Below are 21,715 nucleotides of genomic sequence, written 5' to 3'. Positions count from 1 at the left end.
GGCGCGGGGGACTTTTACTTTGAAAGCCTTGACCGGAAGTGTAGCGGCGCGTTCTCCCCGTCATGACGCACTCGCTCCTCTCTCACAATCCCGTTAATGTTCCCTCTTTTCCTTCATGTCGTCGCCTTTTCCTGCGTCTTTCGCGGCTCTTCGTGAGCGGGAGCTGCTGCGGGTCTCTGCCGGACTGTGACGCGTCTGCGCGGGCGCAGCGGCGGCTGCGGTGTCGGTGATTCTGGTGATGATGATGATGATGAAGATGATGATGATGTTCGGTCATAATCTGCGGATTTAAGCACAAGAGACGAAGAAGAAACACGAGCCGGGATTTTCTCACGTTTACACCGAGTGTGTGTGTGTGTGCGTGCGTGTGTGTGAGGGACGTGTACACATTACAATATTATATCCATATATATATATATATGTTCCTACAATATATATATATATATTGTGTATTTAATATACTGTGACTTTCACACTGAGACCCGGGAATGTTCCTGCTGAGGAAGAAACACCGCGATACGTGACGATACGTCACTAAATACGGTTCATTGTTTTTACGCTCAAATTTAAGACTATATTTATTTTTTAAATGTTAAAAGTTATTTTATCGAATGCTATATTATATAAATACATGTTTCCACTAATATTAAAAACATGTTTGTATTTAGTTTTTAAACGATTTTTAATGCATTTATAAAATAATTTCTACTTTTGTATAAAATCCTAAATCAACGTAAACTTACTTTTCTAAAAAAAAAAAAAAAAAAAAGATTGTTAACGTTTAAACACCAGAATTTAGTGGTTTTTGTTTCTTGTGAAAATCAAAAAAAAATATTAAAGGAACAGCACAGCCTAAAGGTGGCGCTGCAGCGTGGAATCATGGGAGATGTAGTTAAAGAGACGACAGTGAAGGACTACATTACCCATCAGCCTTAGGACAAGCAGCAGAGGTCAAAGGTCGGCTGTTGTGGCTGAAGAATCGGATGCGTTTGTTTTTGTTTTTTTTGTTTTTTTTACCTGGTGGATGTTTGACGCCGCGTTAGCATTAGCGTGCTAACATGTCGGATAAGACGGCGCCGCGCTGTCAGCTGAGGCTGGAGTGGATTCACGGCTACAGAGGTCACCAGTGTCGCAACAACCTCTACTACACTGCTGGGAAGGAGGTGGTGTACTTCGTGGCCGGAGTGGGCGTGGTCTACAACACCCGAGACCACACCCAGAAGTTCTACCTGGGACACAACGATGACATCATCAGGTGAGGGGGGGGGGTGTGTCTCACCTGGGTTGTAGAGTCAGAGTCGACAGGTGCATTGTGGGGAATGTAGGAAAGAGTGAGTCGGAGCGTTTCCAGATGAAGTCATTTTACGCTGTTGCGATGTGTTGCGTTGCCTGCGTGTGGCGCTCACGGTCACGTGACTCGTGTTTTTTTTCCACAGTTTGGCGCTTCACCCTGATAAGATCCAGGTGGCGACGGGTCAGGTGGGGAAGGACCCGTTCATCTGTGTGTGGGACACGTACGCCGTCCAGACGGCGTCCATCCTGAGGGACGTGCACACGCACGGCGTCGCCTGCCTCGCCTTTGACTCTGATGGACAGGTGAGGCCACGCCCCCTCCACACACACACACACCAGTGTGTAAACAGAAGATTTATCTTTTATTTCTTTTTTTTTTGCAGCGTCTGGTTTCGGTCGGTTTGGACGCGAAAAACACGGTGTGTGTTTGGGACTGGAGGAGAGGACGAGTCATCGCCACGGCAACGGGACACTCAGACAGAGTATGACTCAGCAAACACACACACACACACCTGTGGTTATTGATGACTCATCAGAAAACATGTTTTCATCAATCAGTGTCTGTATCGATTGATCAGCCTTGTATCGATTGATCAGGCTTGTATCGATTGATCAGGCTTGTATCGATTGATCAGCCTTGTATCGATCAGTCTCTGTATCGATTGATCAGCCTTGTATCAATTGATCAGCCTTGTATCGATTGATCAGGCTTGTATCAATCAGTCTCTGTATGGATTGATCAGCCTTGTATGGATTGATCAGGCTTGTATCGATTGATCAATCTCTGTATCGATTGATCAGTCTCTGTATCGATTGATCAGCCTTGTATCGATTGATCAGTCTTGTATGGATTGATCAGCCTTGTATCGATTGATAAGTCTTGTATGGATTGATCAGTCTCTGTATCGATTGATCAGCCTTATATCGATTGATCAGTGTCTGTATCGATTGATCAGTCTTGTATCGATTGATCAGCCTTGTATGGATCCCCTGCAGATCTTCGACGTGACCTGGGATCCTCTCCAGTCGAGTCGTCTCGTCAGCTGCGGCGTCAAACACATCAAGGTGAGACGTGGCGTCCATGTTTGGATCAGATGATTGATTGGTGATGTATTGATGATATTGGTGATCACATTTCCCGTGTCCTCAGTTCTGGACTCTGTGTGGAAACGCTCTGACTCCTAAACGAGGGATCTTCGGGAAGACGGGCGACCTTCAGACCATCCTGTGCGTCGCCGCCGCCCCCAAAGACGAGCTGACGTATTCCGGAGCGCTGAACGGAGACGTCTACGTGTGGCGAGGAATCACGCTGGTCAGGACGGTCCAGGCGGCACACGGGGTAAGTCCTGAAGACCTGGTCCTCAGACCGTCCACAGGAAGCAGACGTACTGACGGGTTGTTTTCTTGGTTGTAGGCCGGGATCTTCAGCATGCACGCCTGTGAGGAAGGATTCGCCACCGGGGGGCGCGACGGCTGCATCCGACTGTGGGACGTGGACTTTAAACCCATCACTAAGATCGACCTGAGAGAAGCTGAGCAGGGATACAAAGGTCTGCACCAGGGTTGTTTTTGACAGCCATCTTAGATTTAGTCTTAGTCTTCTGGATGAAAATGCTCATTAGTTTTAGTCACTTCTATATGTGATTGTTTTAGTCTAGTTTTAAAAAGAAGTATAGTCTTTCGATATAGTCCGTCTCCCATTTGTTGCACAATACTGTTTCACCTCCCCAGGTGCCACCCTGCAGTTTTGGTATCTTCCCTGTCAGATGTGGGCTTGTTTTGGGCCTTTTCCACAGCACCATTTGGAAAAAGCAATTCATTAAAACATTAAAAATACACAATTACAAATAAGATCATTTACATTTTGTCTGGTTATAAAGGATCAGAAAACAAAAAACATGCAAAGTGTATTATGTATGTAGATCATATATGTAAAACTGAAATGACAAAGATCTTTAGGGAAAAACACATGTTTTTCAATGACACTGTAACATGTTTAAACTCGGACTGAACCATTATGGCAAAAATATTAGTCACAATTATTTTTGACTGATATTGAAATCATGATTAATAGGCACGATATTCATTGATTTCAAAACTTGAGTATTTATTGAATCAACTAAACTTTAAATATAAATTAAAAGAACGGACAGAAATGACGGAGCCACATGAAGAAAATTATTATTATTTTTTTTTTTTTTAATCTCGAGTTTCCCAAAAACTTTTTAAAAATTTTTTTTATATATTTAAAATGTTTAAAAAAAATTTTTTCATATTTCTTTTTGAAAAAAATATTTTTTTCCCATATTTTTTTTTGAAAAAAATATTTTTCCCATATTTTTTTTTGAAAAAAATATTTTTTTCCCATATTTTTTTTTGAAAAAAATATTTTTTTCCCATATTTTTTTTTGAAAAAAATATTTTTTTCCCATATTTTTTTTTGAAAAAAATATTTTTCCCATATTTTCCCATATTTTTTTTTTTAATCTCGAGTTTCCCAAAAACTTTTTAATTTTTTTTTTTATATATTTAAAATGTTTAAAAAATTTTTTTTCATATTTCTTTTTGAAAAAAATATTTTTTTCCCATATTTTTTTTTGAAAAAAATATTTTTTTCCCATATTTTTTTTTGAAAAAAATATTTTTCCCATATTTTTTTGGAATTTTTTTTCCCCATATTATTTTTGAAAAAAATATTTTTTTCCATATTTTTCTTGGAAAGCTGATATCTCGAGTATCCAAAAAAATATGGAAAAAAATATTTTTTTCAAAAATAATAGGAAAAAAAAAAAAAAAGCATGTTTTTTCAAAACAGGTGCATTCAAGGTGTTTTTTGGAGCATAGGAATTTATATACACGCCGCACCGTGCGGCGCATTAATCGTTTTTCTTGGATTATAATGTTTTTATGATAGTGAGAAGACAAAATCAAAATCATGAATAAAATTAAATTAATCGTCCAGCCCTAGTTTAGACCCCCCTCAAATTTTGCCTTTGAGATTTTCAGGGGGTCTGGAGTGTTAATCAGGGGGTCTAACCCCAATCCCCCCTGTATTTCACACAATGGTCATTGATGACTAAAACAACACTGGTCTACACCACACTGCCCTCCTCAGGATTTCTGCTGGTACTGCTCTGTTTCCTTGTCCGTCTTTGTGTCCTCTGAATGTCCTCTCCTTGTCCGACGTCCTCCAGGTCTCTCCATCCGCAGCGTTTGCTGGAAGGCCGACCGCATCCTGGCAGGAACTCAGGACAGCGAGATCTTCGAGGTCATGGTCCGGGATCGCGACAAACCGGTTCTGCTGATGCAGGGTCACAGCGAGGGCGAGCTGTGGGCGCTCGACCTTCACCCCAAACAGCCGGTCGCCGTCACCGGGAGCGACGACCGCTCCGTCAGGTGAGTGTGACTCCTCCCACCCCCCCGTCCTGCCCCGCCCCTCTCAGGTGTTCCCCGGGTCGACGTGTCACCTGTGTGTGCGCCTCAGGTTGTGGAGTCTCCCCGATCACACTCTGCTGGCTCGATGTAACATGGAGGAATCTGTGCGAAGTGTTTCCTTCAACAACGACGGCTCTCAGCTGGCGTTGGGCATGAAGGACGGATCCTTCACCGTGCTGCGCGTCAGGTAAGCTCACTTACGCTAATGCTAACGGATGTATTCACGTCAGCCGCGAGGAACTCTGTGTTTGGACCAGGTTCAAACGCAGGGTTTACCCCAGTGTATTTACTCGCCCCCCCCCCCCCCCCCCCAAGGATTCACTGGCCGATTACTTAATTAATATTTAACTTAAGTGAAAAAAAAATTATATTATTTTTTTAATTTCAAGAGTGTCTTTTTGTAAGACTCTATAGTTGGTGTTTAAGTATTGTTAATAAATGTCTTACCCTAACACATAATAGTCAGAATTAAAAATTTCCTGTGAACTTTTTATAAAACACTGTGTGCCGCCGGTGGACCCGAGAGGAGCCACCGGGCTTAGGAGGTTTTCTGGGCGAAACCCTGAAACATAAAAGATGTCTGTCTCCAGGGACATGACCGAGGTCGTCCACATCAAGGACAGGAAGGAGGTGATCCACGAGCTCAAGTTCTCCCCGGACGGAACCTTCCTGGCCGTGGGATCTAACGACGGCCTGGTGGACGTTTACGCCGTAGCCCAGCGATACAAGAAGGTGGGCGAGTGCAGCCGCTCGTCCTCCTTCATCACTCACCTGGACTGGTCTGTGGACGGTCGCTTCCTGCAGACCAACGATGGCGCCGGAGAGCGGCTCTTCTACAGGATGCCAGGTAACATCTGCGGTGGCCTAGCCCTGCCCCTTTAGGCACAGGCCCCGCCCTCTGTGACAGGTTTATGATATTTATAATCGGGGGGTTTCACCTCCCCAGGTGCCACCCTGCAGTATTGGTATCTTCCCTGTCAGATGTGGGCTTGTTTGGGCCTTTTCCACAGCACCATTTGGAAAGTAATTCATTGAAACATTAAAAATACACAATTACAAATAAGATCATTTACATTTTGTCTGGTTATAAAGGATAAGAAAACATGCAGAGTGTATTATGTATGTAGATCATATATGTAAAACTGAAATGACAAAGATCTTTAGGGAAAAAACATGTTTTTCAATGACACTGTAACATTTTTGTATTTTTGACTGATATTGAAATCATGATTAATAGACTTAATTATTGAGTAACTTGAGTATTTATTGAATCAACTCAACTTTAAATATCATTTAAAAGAACAGCCAGAAATGACGGAGCTCCCGAAGGCACATGAGGAAAAAAAAATGAAGATTTTTTTTTTTTTTTAATCTCGAGTTTCCCAAAAAAATATTTTTTCCCATATCTCTTTTTTGAAAAAATATTTTTTTCCATACATTTTTTTTTTTTTTAATATTTTTTTCCATAAAATGTTTTGGGAAAAAATATATTTTTTCCATATTTTTTTTTACCATATTTTTTATTCATATATATATATATATATATATTTCAATTTTTTTGAAAAAAAAATGTTCCCATATTTTTGGGGGGAATTTTTTTTTTTAACCATATTTTTTTATATATATATTTATTTTTCCTCTTTTTTTTTGAAAAAATATTTTTTTCCATACATTCTTTTTTTGAAAAAATATTTTTTTCCATACATTTTTTTGGGAAAAAATATATTTTTTCCATATTTTTTTTTTACCATATTTTTTATTCATATATATATATATATTTCAATTTTTTTGAAAAAAAAATGTTCCCATATTTTTTGGGGGAATTTTTTTTTTTAACCATATTTTTTTATATATATATATATATATATATATATATATATTTTTCCTCTTTTTTTTTGAAAAAATATTTTTTTCCCATTTAAGAAAAAAAACAAAACATCTTACCATATTTTTTTGGAAACTCGAGATCTCGGCTTTCCAAGAAAAATATATAAAAACATTTTTTGGAAAAAAAATAAATTATTTTTTGGAAAAAAAAATCAAAATCATGAATTAAATTAATCATCCAGCCCTAGTTTAAACCCCCCTCAAATTTTGCCTTTGAGACTTTCAGGGGGTCTGGAGTGTTAATCAGGGTGTCTAACCCCCCCAGACTCAGTGGATAGATCAGTTAGTTTAGTTTCCTTCACAAGAGTTATGTCTGGATTCCGCCTGAACCCCAGTGACCTCCTGACCTTTGACCCTCTCCCGCCTCCAGCCGGGAAGCTGGTTCCTAAAGACGAAGCGAAGGGGATTCACTGGATGACGTGGACTGGCGTGATCGGCGCCGAGGTGAACGGGATCTGGCCCAAATACTCAAACGTCACCAACGTGAACTCCGTGGACGCTAACTACAGCAGCGCGGCGTTGGTGAGCGGAGACGAGCTCGGCCTCGTCAAACTCTTCAGGTTTCCCTGTCTGAAGAAAGGTCAGTGACGGCTGGACCTCAGCGGGTCTGAAGGTCTCGGGTTGTTCTAGAACGTTGAGGAGAACCTGGATCCTTGAACCTTTCTCTCTCTAACAGGAGCTAAATTCAAGAAGTACATCGGTCACTCGGCTCACGTCACGAGCGTCCGCTGGTCCAGTGACCTGCAGTGGGTGTTGAGCACGGGCGGAGCCGACCACGCCGTCTTCCAGTGGAGGTTCCTGCCTGAAGGCGTGATGAACGGCGTGTTGGAGCCTCTCCTACAGGGTACAGTCTGCTTTAGTTTGACACCACCGTCTTCATCAGCCTGCAATAACCATGTTTCTCCTCTGGGTGGCGTCATCAGAAGGTTATGCCGACTCCAACAGTGGAGAGTCGGACTCTGACGTGTCCGACGTCCCGGAGCTGGACTCTGACATCGAACAGGAAGCTCAGATCACCTACGAGCGTCAGGTGACCTGGACCTGTCTCACCTGTCTTTATGTCTCACCTGTCTTTATGTCTCACCTGTCTTTGTGTCTAACCTGTCTTTATGTCTCACCTGTCTTTGTGTCTCACCTGTCTCTGTGTCTCACCTGTCTCTGTCTCTCACCTGTCTCTGTGTCTCACCTGTCTTTGTGTCTGTCTCTGTGTCTCACCTGTCTCTGTCTCACCTGTCTCTGTGCCTGTCTCTGTCTCACCTGTCTGTCTCTGTGTCTTCAGGTGTATAAGGAGGACTTACCTCAGCTCAGGAAGAAGCTGATTGGTTCCCTGAAGCGTCAGAAAGCTCCGGAGGAGGGGCTTCACCTGCAGTTTGTTCACGGGTGAAAACCAAACACAGACAGTCATTTAAAAAACAACAAACGCCTGTCCTCTAACACTTCCTGCTTCCTGTTTCCTGTTTCCTGCTTCCTGCAGGTACCGCGGCTTCGACTGTCGTAATAACCTGTTCTACGCGCAGACGGGCGAGGTCGTGTACCACGTGGCCGCCGTGGTCGTGGTCTATAACCGTCTGCAGCACAGTCAGAGGTTTTACCTCGGACACGACGACGACGTCCTCAGCCTCGCCGTCCACCCGCTCAAAGACTACGTGGCCTCCGCTCAGGTACGCTGGCCCCGCCCACACGCTGAGTGGCTGCTCCTGTTAGCACCTGTTAGCATCTGTTAGCATCTGTGATTGCGTGTGCAGGTGGGCAGAGACCCAGCCGTCCACGTGTGGGACATCCAGACTCTGAAGTGTCTGTCTCTGCTGAAGGGACATCACAGCAGAGGAGTCTGTGCTCTGGACTTTACAGGTAACTCCAGGTGTCCCTCGGTCACATGGTACAGTCCGTCTCATGTCTCTGTCTCATGTCTTCGTCTCTTTGTCTCCGTGTGTCCTCTGAACTCCGTCTCAGCCGACGGGAAAAGTTTGATTTCAGTCGGAATCGACGAGTTTCACTCCATCGTCATCTGGGACTGGAAGAAAGGCGAGAGACTGGCCAAGGCCAGGTACCTGAACGCAACACAACACCTGAACCTGAACACAACACCTGAACCTGAACACAACACAACACCTGAACCTGAACGCAACACAACACCTGAACCTGAACGCAACACAACACCTGAACCTGAACACAACACAACACAACACCTGAACCTGAACGCAACACAACACAACACCTGAACCTGAACCTGAACGCAACACAACACCTGAACCTGAACGCAACACAACACAACACCTGAACCTGAACACAACACAACACCTGAACCTGAACACAACACCTGAACACAACACCAGAACCTGAACACAGCACCTGAACCTGAACACAACACCTGAACCTGAACACAACACTTGAACCTGAACACTACACCTGAACGCAACACAGCACCATGAACACACAACACCTGAACACATCACCTGTGTGGTTTGTGTCCTTCAGGGGACACAAAGACAAGATCTTGGTGGTGAGGAGTAATCCGTTCAGGATGGACAAACTGGTCTCTGTGGGAATGAAACACATCAAGTTCTGGCAACATTCAGGTGAAACTCTTTCTCTCACCGGCTCCGACTCCTTCCTCTGAAAACCTTTGAACGGTTTCTCCGTCCTCGTCCTGCAGGGGGCGGTCTGACCTTCAAACGCGGCATCTTCGGGAACCTGGGGAAACAGGAGACCATGATGTCGGCGTGTTACGGTCGATCCGAGGACCTCGTCTTCTCTGGAGCTACGAACGGAGACGTTTACATCTGGAGGGAGACCACGCTGATCAAGACCATCAAAGCCCACGACGGCCCTGTGTTCGCCATGTGCTCCCTGGACAAGGTCATCATCCACTCATCTGATCATTCATCCACTCATCTGATCATTCATCCACTCATCTGATCATTCATCCACTCATCTGATCATTCAAAATGGCACTTTACGAGCTTGTCAACGCGATAACTTGACAAATATTCGACATGTTGATGTCAAACTGGCACTGTTCATGCCTCTTACAAGTATCTTGGACAAGTTCGAAGACGGGTGACCTTGACCTACTTTCCAAGGTCACGGCTGCACTTGAAAAGGCCGTGCCTGTTTCCAAAAAAACGGCACTTTTCAACCTTGTCAACGTGATAACTTGACAAATATTTTAAAAATGTGGGCGCATGGACTAGTAGTCGTCGACTATCACCACTCTAGTTTTAACTTGGTCTTTTCCCGCGGTGTGTTCACTGTCTAGGGTTTTGTGACGGGGGGGAAGGACGGCATCGTTGAGCTGTGGGACGACATGTTTGAGCGATGCCTGAAGACCTACGCCATCAAGAGGGCGGCGCTGTCTGCCTCGTCCAAAGGTAAGTCACTCCTGAGTTAGCGTCCGTTAGCGTCCGTTAGCGTCCGTCAGTGACCGTTGTGTGGCTGTGGACCAGGTCTGCTGCTGGAGGACAACCCGTCCATCAGAGCCATCACTCTGGGACACGGACACATTCTGCTGGGGACGAAGAACGGAGAAATCCTGGAGATCGACAAGAGCGGATCCATGACCCTGCTGGTCCAGGTGAGACTGAAGACCAGGACTCACCTGAGCTGGTCTGTGCTTCATCTCACCTGTGTTCACCTGTGTTGTGTTCAGGGTCACATGGAGGGTGAGGTTTGGGGCTTGGCAGCTCACCCTCTACTTCCTGTCTGCGCCACCGTCAGCGACGACAAAACTCTGAGGATCTGGGAACTTTCAGCCAATCATCGCATGGTCGCGGTCCGTAAACTCAAGAAAGGTGAGCTCAGCGTCACATGACGGGTGGGCGGGTCACATGACAGGTGGGCGGGGCCGTGCCTGTTCCCAGGTGTCTCACCTGCGTGTCACATGACAGGTGGGCGGTGCTGTGCCTTCTCTCCTGACGGTAAAGCGCTGGCGGTCGGTCTGAACGACGGCAGCTTCCTGGTTGTGAACGCGGACACTCTGGAGGACATGGTCACCTTCCATCACCGCAGAGAGCTCATCTCTGACATCCGCTTCTCCCAAGGTACCTGAACGCAGCGCACAGGTGATTGGCTGCAGGTGGGTGGGGCTCACAGCGTCCTGTGTGTGTTTTTGTTTTTTTCAGATGCAGGGAAATACTTGGCCGTCGCGTCCCACGATTCCTTCGTGGACATTTATAACGTCCTGACCAGTAAGAGAGTGGGCATCTGTAAAGGAGCCGGCAGCTACGTCACCCACATGGACTGGGACTCCAGAGGTGAACGCACACCTGGAACAATGTTAAGCTAACATGCTAACTGATGACTCTCCCTGTTAGCTCGGCAACTGCAGGGACAAAACAGTTTCAGTGTCAGGACTGGGTTTGAAGGACTGGTCTTGAGTTGGAGGAAATTATACCTGTCCAATGCTAAACATTAGCATGGTAGAAGAATATGTCAGGTGCTAACTGTATTGATTACAGGCTAAATGCTAACAGGTTTACAGCTTCATCTGCCCATGTTTCCGTCCACAGGTAAACTACTGCAGGTGAACACCGGAGCTAAAGAGCAGCTGTTCTTTGAGGCGCCGCGGGGACGTAAACAGAGCATTAGCGTGGCCGAGGTTTGCCTTATTTGAACATTTCACAGATAATCGCGATGAACGCGTTTGCTCCAGTGTTTTTGTTTGTTTTCAGTTTGAAAAGCTGGAGTGGGCGAGCTGGACCTCGGTTCTAGGTCCAACCTGTGAGGGAATATGGCCGACGCTCAGCTTCGTCAACGCTGCCTCGCTCACCAAAGATCGCAAACTGCTCGCCACCGGAGATGATTTCGGTTTCCTGAAACTGTTCAGCTTCCCCTCCAGAGTAAGAGTCTTACAGTCGTCACAACGTTTGTTCTCCTTTGTCTTTGAGTTTCTTATGTTTACATCTGTTCTCAGGGACAGTTCTCCAAGTTTAAGAAGTACGTGGGTCACAGCACCAACGTGACCAACATCCGCTGGTCCAATGACGATTCAGTGCTGCTGTCAGTGGGCGGGGCTGACACCGCTCTGATGATCTGGACACGAGAGCCACCGGGTCACAAAGAGAGTAAAGCTGTGGACAGCGAGGAATCGGACGATGACACCGAGGAGGACGGAGGTAACGCTCACAGACACAGGTTTCAAGAACGTTTATAGACCAGTTCTAGAAGCACAGGGACTGGTTCTTCAGGCTCAGGTACGACCTCAGGTGGTCTAAGGATGGGAGGGTAGGTTTTGAGACTTCCTTTGGAGATGCAGGTTGTCAAGGTTTTACTCGCAGTGGAGGGTTAAGGACTAGCTCTGGATGTTTAGGGCTAACTGTGCAGGTTTATGGACTACCTTCAGACCTCCTGGGTTCTTCAGTCAGATGTGACACCACCGCAGCGGTATCATGCCGTCATCCTCAGTCTGAGCAACAGGGTCTTGATCAGTTGGTCTGCAGCAGGACCAGGACCACTGTCAGCACACAGCTTTGTTGAGGACTTGTTGAGGACATGTTGAGGACTTGTTGAGGACTTGTTGAGGTCTTGTTGAGGACTTGCTGAGGACTTGTTGAGGATTGCTGAGGACTTGTTGAGGATTGCTGAGGACTTGTTAAGGTCTTGTTGAGGACTTGTTGAGGACTTGCTGAGGATTGCTGAGGACTTGTTGAGGACTTGTTGAGGACTTGCTGAGGACTTGTTGAGGACTTGCTGAGGTCTTGTTGAGGACTTGTTGAGGACTTGTTGAGGATTTGTTGCGGACTTGTTGTGTTTGCAGGTTATGATAGCGATGTCGCCCGAGAGAAAGCAGTGGATTACGTCACAAAGATCTACTCGTCCAGCATCAGGAACATGTCAGGAACCAAACCTCACCTGCAGCACAAAGACCTCCCTGTGGATGAGAGGTACTGACGCTGGATCGTTGAGCAGTGATGATGTGAACGGTCTCTGACCTCTGACCTCTGTCTCCTTCAGACCTCCTGTGAGTCGAGCTGCGCCGCTGCCAGACAAACTTCTGAAGAACAACGTGACCAAGAAGAAGAAAGTGGTGGAGGTCAGTGCGCCGCCTCGCTGACGTCAGTTCACCGTCACTGGACGTTCTTTCAGAACCTCTTTTTTTCCTTAGGAACTGGTCCTGGACCATGTTTTTGGCTACAGAGGATTCGACTGTCGCAACAACCTGCATTACCTCAACGATGGAGCTGACATCGTCTTCCACACCGCAGCTACCGTGGTCGTTCAGAACCTGTCCGCCGGTCAGTGGAACTCTGAGGAGAACTCTGAGGAGAACTCTGAGAGGAACTCTGAGAGGAACTCTGAGGAGAACTCTGAGGAGAACTCTGAGAGGAACTCTGAGAGGAACTCTGAGAGGAACTCTGAGAGGAACTCTGAGGAGAACTCTGAGAGGAACTCTGAGAGGAACTCTGAGAGGAACTCTGAGGAGAACTCTGAGAGGAACTCTGAGAGGAACTCTGAGGAGAACTCTGAGAGGAACTCTGAGAGGAACTCTGAGAGGAACTCTGAGGAACTCTGAGAGGAACTCTGAGGAGAACTCTGAGAGGAACTCTGAGGGGAACTCTGCTTCTGCTGCTGCTGCTGATGATGTAACGTTCTTGTTCTAACAGGAACTCAGAGTTTCTACCTGGAACACACAGACGACATCCTCTGTCTGACTGTCAATCAACACCCGAAATATCAGAACATCATCGCCACCGGACAGATCGGTGAGTACGATAAACGTACGACGGAATAAGACACGTCATGAGTCATGATTTTCATCCATGACTCAGCTGCTTTTTGCCCATTGCACTTTTTTTCTTTTCCACTGCTTCCTCATTGTCACTGCATCATCATCACCACCAGGTGACACCAGTGAGCTGCCAGGTAAGACATCTCTCTTTTGGTGTGGAAGAGTGAGTGGTTTGGAAAAGTCTGTTTAATAGTGAAGCTTGTTCTCAGCTGCAGGGGGCGCTGATTTGGTGTTATTACCTCACACAACCACACTATAAAGCTTTTGACTTCCTGTTTTCAAAGATCACATGTTCCCCATGTTCTCATCTGCCTCATGTTCCTCAGGTCTTCATAATCCTCAGGTCTTCATGTTCTTCATGTCCTTGTGTCTTCATGTCCTAATGTTTCTCATGTCATCATGTTCCTCATGTTCTTCATGTTCCTCATGTCATCATGTTCCTCATGTCTTCATGTTACTCATGTTCCTCATGTTCTCAGGTCCTGGTTTTGTTCTTCTTAAACTATGGAGTCTCTCTGGTTCTGGTCTTGCAGGTCTGTCCCCGTCCATCCATGTGTGGGACGCCATGACCAAGCAGACGTTGTCCATCCTCCGCTGCTCTCACGCTAAAGGCGTGGGCTACGTGAACTTCAGCGCCACAGGGAAGCTGCTGCTGTCTGTGGGAGTGGAACCTGAACACACCATCACTGTGTGGAGGTGGCAGGAAGGTACTGGGTTTCTGTGAGGGTCCAAACTCTGAATGAGATCACATGACAACATCATAACCTGACCTTTGACCTCCTCTCTTCCAGGCACCAAGGTGACGAGTAAAGGAGGTCACGCTGAGCGGATCTTTGTGGTGGAGTTCAGACCAGACTCTGACACTCAGTTTGTGTCGGTGGGAATCAAACACATCAAGTTCTGGACTCTGGTCGGAGGATCGCTGCTCTATAAGAAAGGTGTGATCGGCCTGGTGGAGGACGGACGCATGCAGACCATGCTCTCTGTGGCCTTTGGTGCTGTAAGATCTACTCACCTGACACCACGAGACCACGAGACCACGAGACCACGAGACCATGAGACCATGACACCATGACACCATGACACCATGACACCATGACACCACAAGACCATGATACCATGACACCATGACACCACGACACCACGAGACCATGAGACCATGACACCATGACACCATGACACCATGACACCATGACACCACAAGACCATGAGACCATGACACCATGACACCACAAGACCATGAGACCATGACACCATGACACCACAAGACCATGAGACCATGACACCATGAGACCATGACACCATGAGACCATGACACCATGAGACCATGACACCACGAGACCATGACATCATGACACCATGAGACCATGACACCACGAGACCATGACACCATGACACCATGACACCACGAGACCATGACACCATGAGACCATGACACCATGAGACCATGAGACCACGAGACCATGACACCATGAGACCATGACACCATGACACCATGAGACCACGAGACCATGAGACCACGACACCATGAGACCACGACACCATGAGACCATGAGACCATGAGACCATGACACCACGAGACCATGAGACCATGAGACCATGAGACCATGAGACCATGAGACCATGACACCATGAGACCATGACACCACGAGACCACGAGACCATGACACCATGAGACCATGAGACCATGACACCATGAGACCATGAGACCATGAGACCATGAGACCATGAGACCATGAGACCATGAGACCATGAGACCAGACCTGGTCATGTGGGTTTGAATCTAACTCCGTGTTTGTCTGATCCAGAACAACCTGACCTTCACTGGAGCCATCAACGGAGACGTGTACGTGTGGAGGGAGCACTTCCTGGTACGCGTGGTGGCCAAGGCGCACAGCGGCCCGGTCTGTACCATGTACACCACTCTGAGGGATGGACTCATCGTCACGGGAGGGAAGGAGCGACCGTGAGTTACCATGACAGTAGGCCCATGAAGGGCGCCAAAGAATGGAACTGCTGGTTCTTGGTATTACATAGCGTTCTGTACCAAACTGAATTGGTCTGTGGTCGCGCAGCAGATGGACTCGTGACTCCTCCCACTCCTGATGTTGGTTGTTGTTGTTCCACAGGACCAAAGAGGGCGGAGCTGTGAAGCTCTGGGACCAGGAGATGAAGCGCTGTCGAGCGTTCCAGCTGGAGACGGGTCAGCCGGTGGAGAACGTGCGGTCGGTCTGCAGAGGGAAGGTACGAGGTCTCGGTCTGTGCTGGACTCAGGTTTCTCACGAGCCTCAAAAGGTTTCATTCGTTTTCTTTGTCTCCTGAATAAAAAAAAAAACCCAGGGTAAAATCCTGGTGGGAACCAAAGACGGAGAGATCATCGAGGTCGGCGAGAAGAACGCCGCCTCCAACACCATGATCAACGGACACACTCAGGGAGGGATCTGGGGTTTGGCCACTCACCCTTTCAAAGACGTCTTCATCTCAGCCAGCGACGACGGAACCATCAGGATCTGGGATCTGGCCGACAAGGTCTCACAGGACGTCCTCTCTGAGAGCTGGTGGATATAAAGAATGTTTTTATTTAAAAATCTGCTCTCTCAAACCGTCTTTTTCCTTCTTCTCGGTCAGAAACTCCTGAACAAAGTCAGCCTGGGTCATCCTGCCAAGTGCGCCTCCTACAGTCCCAACGGAGAAATGGTTTCTATCGGCACAGAGAACGGAGAGTTCATCGTCCTGCTCGTCAACTCACTCACTGTGTGGGGAAAGAAGAGAGACCGCAGTGTCTCCATCCAGGACATCAGGTAACGTTTGACATGGACGTTAGGATAGACGTTAGGACGGACGTTAGGACGGATGTGAGGACAAATGTTATGATAGAAGTTAGGACAGATGTTAGGACGGATGTTAGCACAGACATTTGGACAGACTTCAGGATAGAAGTTAGGACGGACATTAGGACACATGTTAGGACCGATGTTAGTAAAGACGTTAGGACAGATGTAAGGACAGACGTTAGGACACATGTTAGGACCGATGTTAGGACAGACGTTAGGACAGACGTTTGGACAGACGTTAGGACAGACGTTAGGACATGTCTCAGCAGCTGACCATGTCTCTCTGGTTTCCTTGTGGTCCAGGTTCAGTCCAGATAACCGGTTCCTGGCAGTGGGTTCTGTTGAGAGTGCAGTGGACTTTTATGACCTGACTCTGGGACCGTCCTTGAACCGGATCGGATACTGTAAGGACATTCCCGGCTTCGTCCTCCAGGTGGACTTCTCTGCCGACAGCAGACACATCCAGGTGAGTCGGCCTGAACTTGTGTGTCTTCCTGTGACCTCTGACCTCAACAGTGACATAGCTGCTGAAGACTTTTCGTGTCCTCCCTCTCTCTCCCAGGTGTCCACCAGCTCGTACGCCCGGCAGGTTCACGAAGTTCCGTCTGGGAAGATCGTAACGGAGCAGCCGCTCATCGAGAGGATCACCTGGGCGACGTGGACCAGGTGAGGACACACCGACAAGCTAACACTAGTAACCAAGAAGCTAATGCTAATAAACAAGAAGCTAGCACCACTAACATAAAAGCTAATGTTGTTAATAAGTGACTAACACGAGTAATTACGACGCTAGCAAATGGACCGAAGATGCTACGCTAATGCCAGTAACAGAGAAGCTAATGCTAATACATGAAGCTAATGCATAAACACCTGGTTTTCTTGTTAGACAGTAACGAGTGAATGAATGAATGATTAATGTTGGGCCAGAAACACTGACCCCTGCTGGTTTGTGTTTGTTAGCATCCTGGGCGATGAGGTTGTCGGCGTTTGGCCTCGTAACGCAGAAAAAGCCGACGTAAACTGCGCTTGTGTTTCTCACGCCGGCGTCAGCCTGGTGACGGGAGACGACTTCGGACTCATCAAGCTCTTTGATTTCCCCTGTTCTGAAAAATTTGTGAGAAGGCGTTGCACCTTGAATACTGAGTCTGTGTGTCCACCAGGTGGCGTACTGACCTGTTTGTTCTCTCTTCACAGGCGAAACACAAGCGTTACTTTGGTCACTCTGCTCATGTGACCAACGTTCGCTTCTCCTGTGACGACAAGTTCGTGGTCAGCGCTGGCGGCAGCGACTGCAGGTAAATAAACACGTGGCGAACTTTGTTTTGTGTTTATAAAGAAAAACAAACAAAGCAACGTGAAAAAACTGAGACGCAAATCGAAGAAATACATTCTGTCTTTGCTGTGTTTGCAGCTGTCTGCCTGCAGAGGGCAGTGTTTCAACACCGACTCACTCTTTGTTCTCTTTTCTCTGTTCAGTTAGCTCAACATGCTAATATTAATTACTGAGAAGCTAATGCTAGTAACCAAGATGCAAATGCTAGATACCAAATGCTAATGGTAGTAAACTTGACACTAATGCTAGTAAACATGATGCTAATGCTAGCAACCAAGAAGCTAATGCTAGTTACCAAACGCTAATGCTAGTTTCCAAGAATGTAACATTAGCAGCTAAGAGGCTAATGCTAACGTTTGTTTTCTCTCTTCTGTTTGTCTCAGTTTATTTGTGTGGAAGTGTCAGTGAGCGCCCCCTGAGGCTGAGGCTGCACCTGCACTTGTGTCCTGCACACAGGAAGTACAAGTGTCTCCGAGCCCTGGGTTCAACGCTGCGACGTCTGTCCTTGTACATTGAGAAGCTTTTATTGTGAAAGTGTGGAGGTGTTTGACGTAGCCGTGTTTGTTTGTTTGTTTGTCGGAATGTGCCTTTTCTCACAAACTCTGACCAAACATTTGATACAACTTTATTTATAACTGTGGTGCTAAACAGGGGGCGTTTATGTTTACAAAAGACAAACATGTTTATTTATTTATGTATGTCTGTGATGATGATGATGATGATGATGATGATGATGAAGTGTTTAAAGTAGAAAACATAAAGATGGATCTTTGTTTGATCCCAGTTATCAAAATAAAAATGTTTCTACCTCAAAAACAAAGTGAGTTCTAATAATAAATAAATGATATTTAAGGTAGAATCAATTCTAAATGTAAAAAAACGAATGAAGAAATGAGCTGAACACTCTTCTGTCCACTGGGTGGCGCTGTGGTCTTCTCTCTGTATTTATCTGCTGTAGAAATAAAAGTCAACTTGAATCATGTGACTTGTCATGCACACGTTCACCACTAGATGTCACTAAGCCATACACACCGACGCTTTACGGTTTCTCAAACAAACGATTGATCGATGAATCGAGAAAAGACTCAACAGATAAATCGATGATGAAAATAATCCTTAGTTTCAGCAGTAATTAAAACGGAAGAAGGTGTAGTTCCGCCCCGCACCGCAGGAGGGCGGCAGCGGCGTCTGCTCCTGCTTCCGCTTCCGCTTCCGCTTCAGTCAGTGAAGTGTCATGGCGGCTCCCTGTGAGCCGATGAAGACGAGCTGAGAGAAAAGACAAACGTCTCAGTGACACGTGACGACTGAAGGTAACCTGCTCTAACATGACGTCATGAGGTCGTGACGCTGTGCGGCGCGTGACTGTTTTGTTTGGTTGTAAACGTTGTGTTTGTAACGAAGCGTGAACTGTTCGCGTTTGTGTGAATGAGAACGTTACAGTGACGTCATGGGTCCGCGAACAGTCGCGTGACTCACGTGGTGTTCGCTGAGATGCTTTTAAGGCAGGGGTCACCAACGTGGTGCCCGCGGGCACCTGGTAACCCTCGGGCAGCCAATATGGTGCCCGAGGGTTCACTTCACCTCAACTCACTTGCATGCATCCATATATTCACTCGGTAAAATATCATTGATATTGTTTATAAAAACTGATAATCGTTAGGAGTAAGCACTGGAATGAATGTGTATGCAAATGAATGCATAATATTAATCATTTGGTAAATGGTAAAAAAAAAGAAAATGGTGCATAAAATGTTTATATGGTAGCCCTCCATATTATTCTTTACCCTTCAGGTAGCTCTCAGTCTCAAAAAGGTTGGCGACCCCTGGTTTAAGGTCTGACGTCATTATTGTTCGTCTTTGAACGTTTGTCTGTCCGCCTGTCCCTCTGTGACTCCGCCCCTCAATGTCTCCTCCTGTCCCTCTGTGACTCCGCCCCTCAATGTCTCCTCCTGTGACTCCGCCCCTCAATGTCTCCTCCTGTCCCTCTGTGACTCCGCCTCTTCCTTGTCTCCTCCTCTGTCTCTTCCTATGACTCCACCCCTCCCTCTGTCTCCTCCTGTGACTCCGCCCCTCCCATGTCTCCTCCTGTGACTCCGCCTCTTCCTTGTCTCCTCCTGTGACTCCGCCCCTCACTCTATCTCGCCCTTTGACTCCACCCCTCCCATGTCTCCTCCTGTGTCTCTGTGACTCCACCCCTCACTCTGTCTCCTCCTGTGACTCCGCCCCTCACGCTTTCTCCTCCTGTGACTCCGCCCCTCCCTCTGTCTCCTCATGTGACTCCGCCCCTCCCTCTGTCTCCTCCTGTGACTCCGCCCCTCCCATGTCTACTCCCGTGACTCCGCCCCTCCCATGTCTCCTCCTCTGTCTCTCTGTGACTCTGCCTCTTCCTCGTCTCCTCCTCTGTCTCCTCCTGTGACTCCGCCCCTCACTATGTCTCCTCCTGTGACTCCGCCCCTCACTGTCTCCTCCTGTGACTCCGCCCCTCCCACAGTCATGTTGGCGATGTCTTCAGTGGTGCGTGCGGCGCGGCGGCTCATGCACGCAGACGCTGTTCTGTTCAACAGCTTCCTGTGTCCAGCTCAGAGCTCCGCCCCCCTGTGTCAGAGCTCCGCCCCCCTGCTGGGCTGTGGTCAGAACAGGAAGTTTGCCTCCAAACAGGTGAGTGAGCAGCTGTGGAGTCGTGTCGTCGTTTCTGAAGGAGACATTTGTTGAGAGCCGTGACCTTTGTCTGCAGGTCAAAGGTCATAAGAAAGAGCAGAAGAAAGAACGAAAGGTCAAGCCCAAAGTGGACAAACAGGAAGTGGAGATCAGTCAAAGGATGACGGTGTCGTCTCTCGCCGCGGCGATGAACAAAGACTGTGGTGAGAACCAACGAGGAGCGTCTGTCGTCTGTGTGAGGCCACGTCAATAAAGTTGTTTTTGAATCCCAGATCACGTGTTCGAGGCTCTGATGAACACCGCCGTGGACGTGGACTCTTTGGATCCGGACTCGGTTCTGACGGAGAAGTGGATCAAAGAGGTCGTGACGAGATCAGGGATGAAGTTCAGGTGGAGCAATCTGAGCACGTGCAGAGAGAGGACCAACAGGGACGCCCACAGGAGGTAGCAGGGACAGGAAGTCCCACACACACGCACCAATCACAGCGGTCATTAGCCGCCGTTAGCTGCTGTTGACTTTTTTTTTTTTTGTTCCGAAATTTGCCAAGAAAAAAAAATTTGGTCAAAAATTTGCCAAAAATGGCACACTATACTAAGTTGTCCAAAATTTGACAAAAACATCATACTGTCGTCCAAAATTTTACCCATTTTTTTATTTATTTATTTTTTTGGTCCAAAATTTGACAAAAACGTCATACTATACTATGTCGTCCAACATTTGACAATTTTTTGTAAAAAAAAAAAATTTGTCCAAAATTTGACAAAACATCATACTATACTATGTTGTCCAACATTTGACAATTATTTGAAAAAAAATATTTAGTCCAAAATTTGACAAAAACATCATACTATGTCGTCCAAAATTTGACAAATTTTTTATTTATTTATTTTTTTGGTCCAAAATTTTACAAAAACGTCATACTATGTTGTCCAAAATTTGACAATTTGTTTGAAAAAAAATATTTGGTCCAAAATTTAACAAAAACGTCATACTATTATACTATGTTGTCCAAAAATTGACAATTTTTTGGATACAAAAATTAAGTCCAAAATTTGACGAAAACGTCATACTATACTATGTTGTCCAAAATTTGCTAATTTTTTGTAAAAAAAAAAAAATTTGTCCAAAATTTGACAAAAACGTCACACTATACTATGTCGTCCAATATTTGCCATTTTGTTTGAAAAAAAATTTTTGGTCCAAAATTTGGCCCAAAAAAATTTTGGTCCAACATTTGACAAAAACATCATACTGCAGCTGTTAGCTCTGTTATTTAAATATTGTGCGTGACCTTTGACCTCCACAGGCCACCAGCCGATCCCGGCAGCCTGAAGCCCCGCCCCCCGGTGGTCACCATCATGGGTCATGTGGACCACGGGAAGACGACTCTGCTGGACAGTCTGAGGAAGAGTCAGCTGGTGTCTGCAGAGGCCGGAGGAATCACGCAGCACATCGGAGCATTTCTAGGTTTGAATCAACTTCATCAACACAAGGAAAACATTGAATGTTTAAAGTGAAATGATTCTTTCATCACTTTATTCTGAAGT

General features: G+C 46.5%; 2 protein-coding genes across 3 annotated transcripts in view; both read left to right on the top strand.

Moving 5' to 3' along the window:
* Positions 1-1,058: 1,058 nt before the first annotated feature.
* eml6 (EMAP like 6) lies at positions 1,059-17,917 on the top strand (the record flags this gene model as incomplete). Of its 2 annotated transcripts, none has more annotated exons than XM_083905862.1 (41): positions 1,059-1,255; positions 1,437-1,596; positions 1,677-1,775; positions 2,290-2,358; positions 2,444-2,632; positions 2,708-2,843; positions 4,488-4,689; positions 4,778-4,915; positions 5,319-5,575; positions 6,986-7,195; positions 7,292-7,459; positions 7,539-7,645; positions 7,895-7,995; positions 8,090-8,276; positions 8,361-8,466; positions 8,569-8,662; positions 9,094-9,194; positions 9,272-9,474; positions 9,875-9,986; positions 10,062-10,189; positions 10,265-10,406; positions 10,503-10,655; positions 10,737-10,868; positions 11,124-11,212; positions 11,286-11,453; positions 11,528-11,729; positions 12,371-12,497; positions 12,568-12,646; positions 12,719-12,848; positions 13,218-13,316; positions 13,822-14,049; positions 14,134-14,342; positions 15,151-15,308; positions 15,472-15,586; positions 15,683-15,871; positions 15,971-16,143; positions 16,480-16,642; positions 16,739-16,842; positions 17,137-17,290; positions 17,371-17,471; positions 17,893-17,917. In XM_083905862.1, 41 exons carry the CDS (start codon positions 1,059-1,061, stop codon positions 17,915-17,917), a joined length of 5,904 nt encoding a protein of 1,967 aa, XP_083761988.1. The 2 variants fall into 2 exon arrangements, with proteins under 2 accessions (XP_083761988.1, XP_083761989.1); XM_083905863.1 differs by having other exon boundaries at positions 13,218-13,320; positions 13,853-14,049.
* An 825-nt stretch (positions 17,918-18,742) lies between these two features.
* mtif2 (mitochondrial translational initiation factor 2) overlaps positions 18,743-21,715 on the top strand; it is a gene marked incomplete at its 3' end in the record, with an annotated part of 31,474 nt that continues 28,501 nt past the window's right edge. The window contains exons 1-5 of the mRNA XM_083905877.1: positions 18,743-18,819; positions 20,001-20,167; positions 20,244-20,370; positions 20,440-20,611; positions 21,475-21,635. Of these exons, the coding sequence (XP_083762003.1) occupies positions 20,003-20,167; positions 20,244-20,370; positions 20,440-20,611; positions 21,475-21,635 (625 nt within the window). The 5' untranslated portion in view covers positions 18,743-18,819; positions 20,001-20,002. The remainder of the gene's footprint in view (positions 18,820-20,000; positions 20,168-20,243; positions 20,371-20,439; positions 20,612-21,474; positions 21,636-21,715) is intronic.

The sequence above is a fragment of the Microchirus variegatus genome (genome assembly GCF_963457635.1).
Source record: "Microchirus variegatus genome assembly, chromosome: 19".
Lineage (NCBI taxonomy): Eukaryota > Metazoa > Chordata > Actinopteri > Pleuronectiformes > Soleidae > Microchirus > Microchirus variegatus.
The sequence above is the reverse complement of the archived record's forward strand: the minus strand, read 5'-3'. Positions and strand labels throughout refer to the sequence as shown.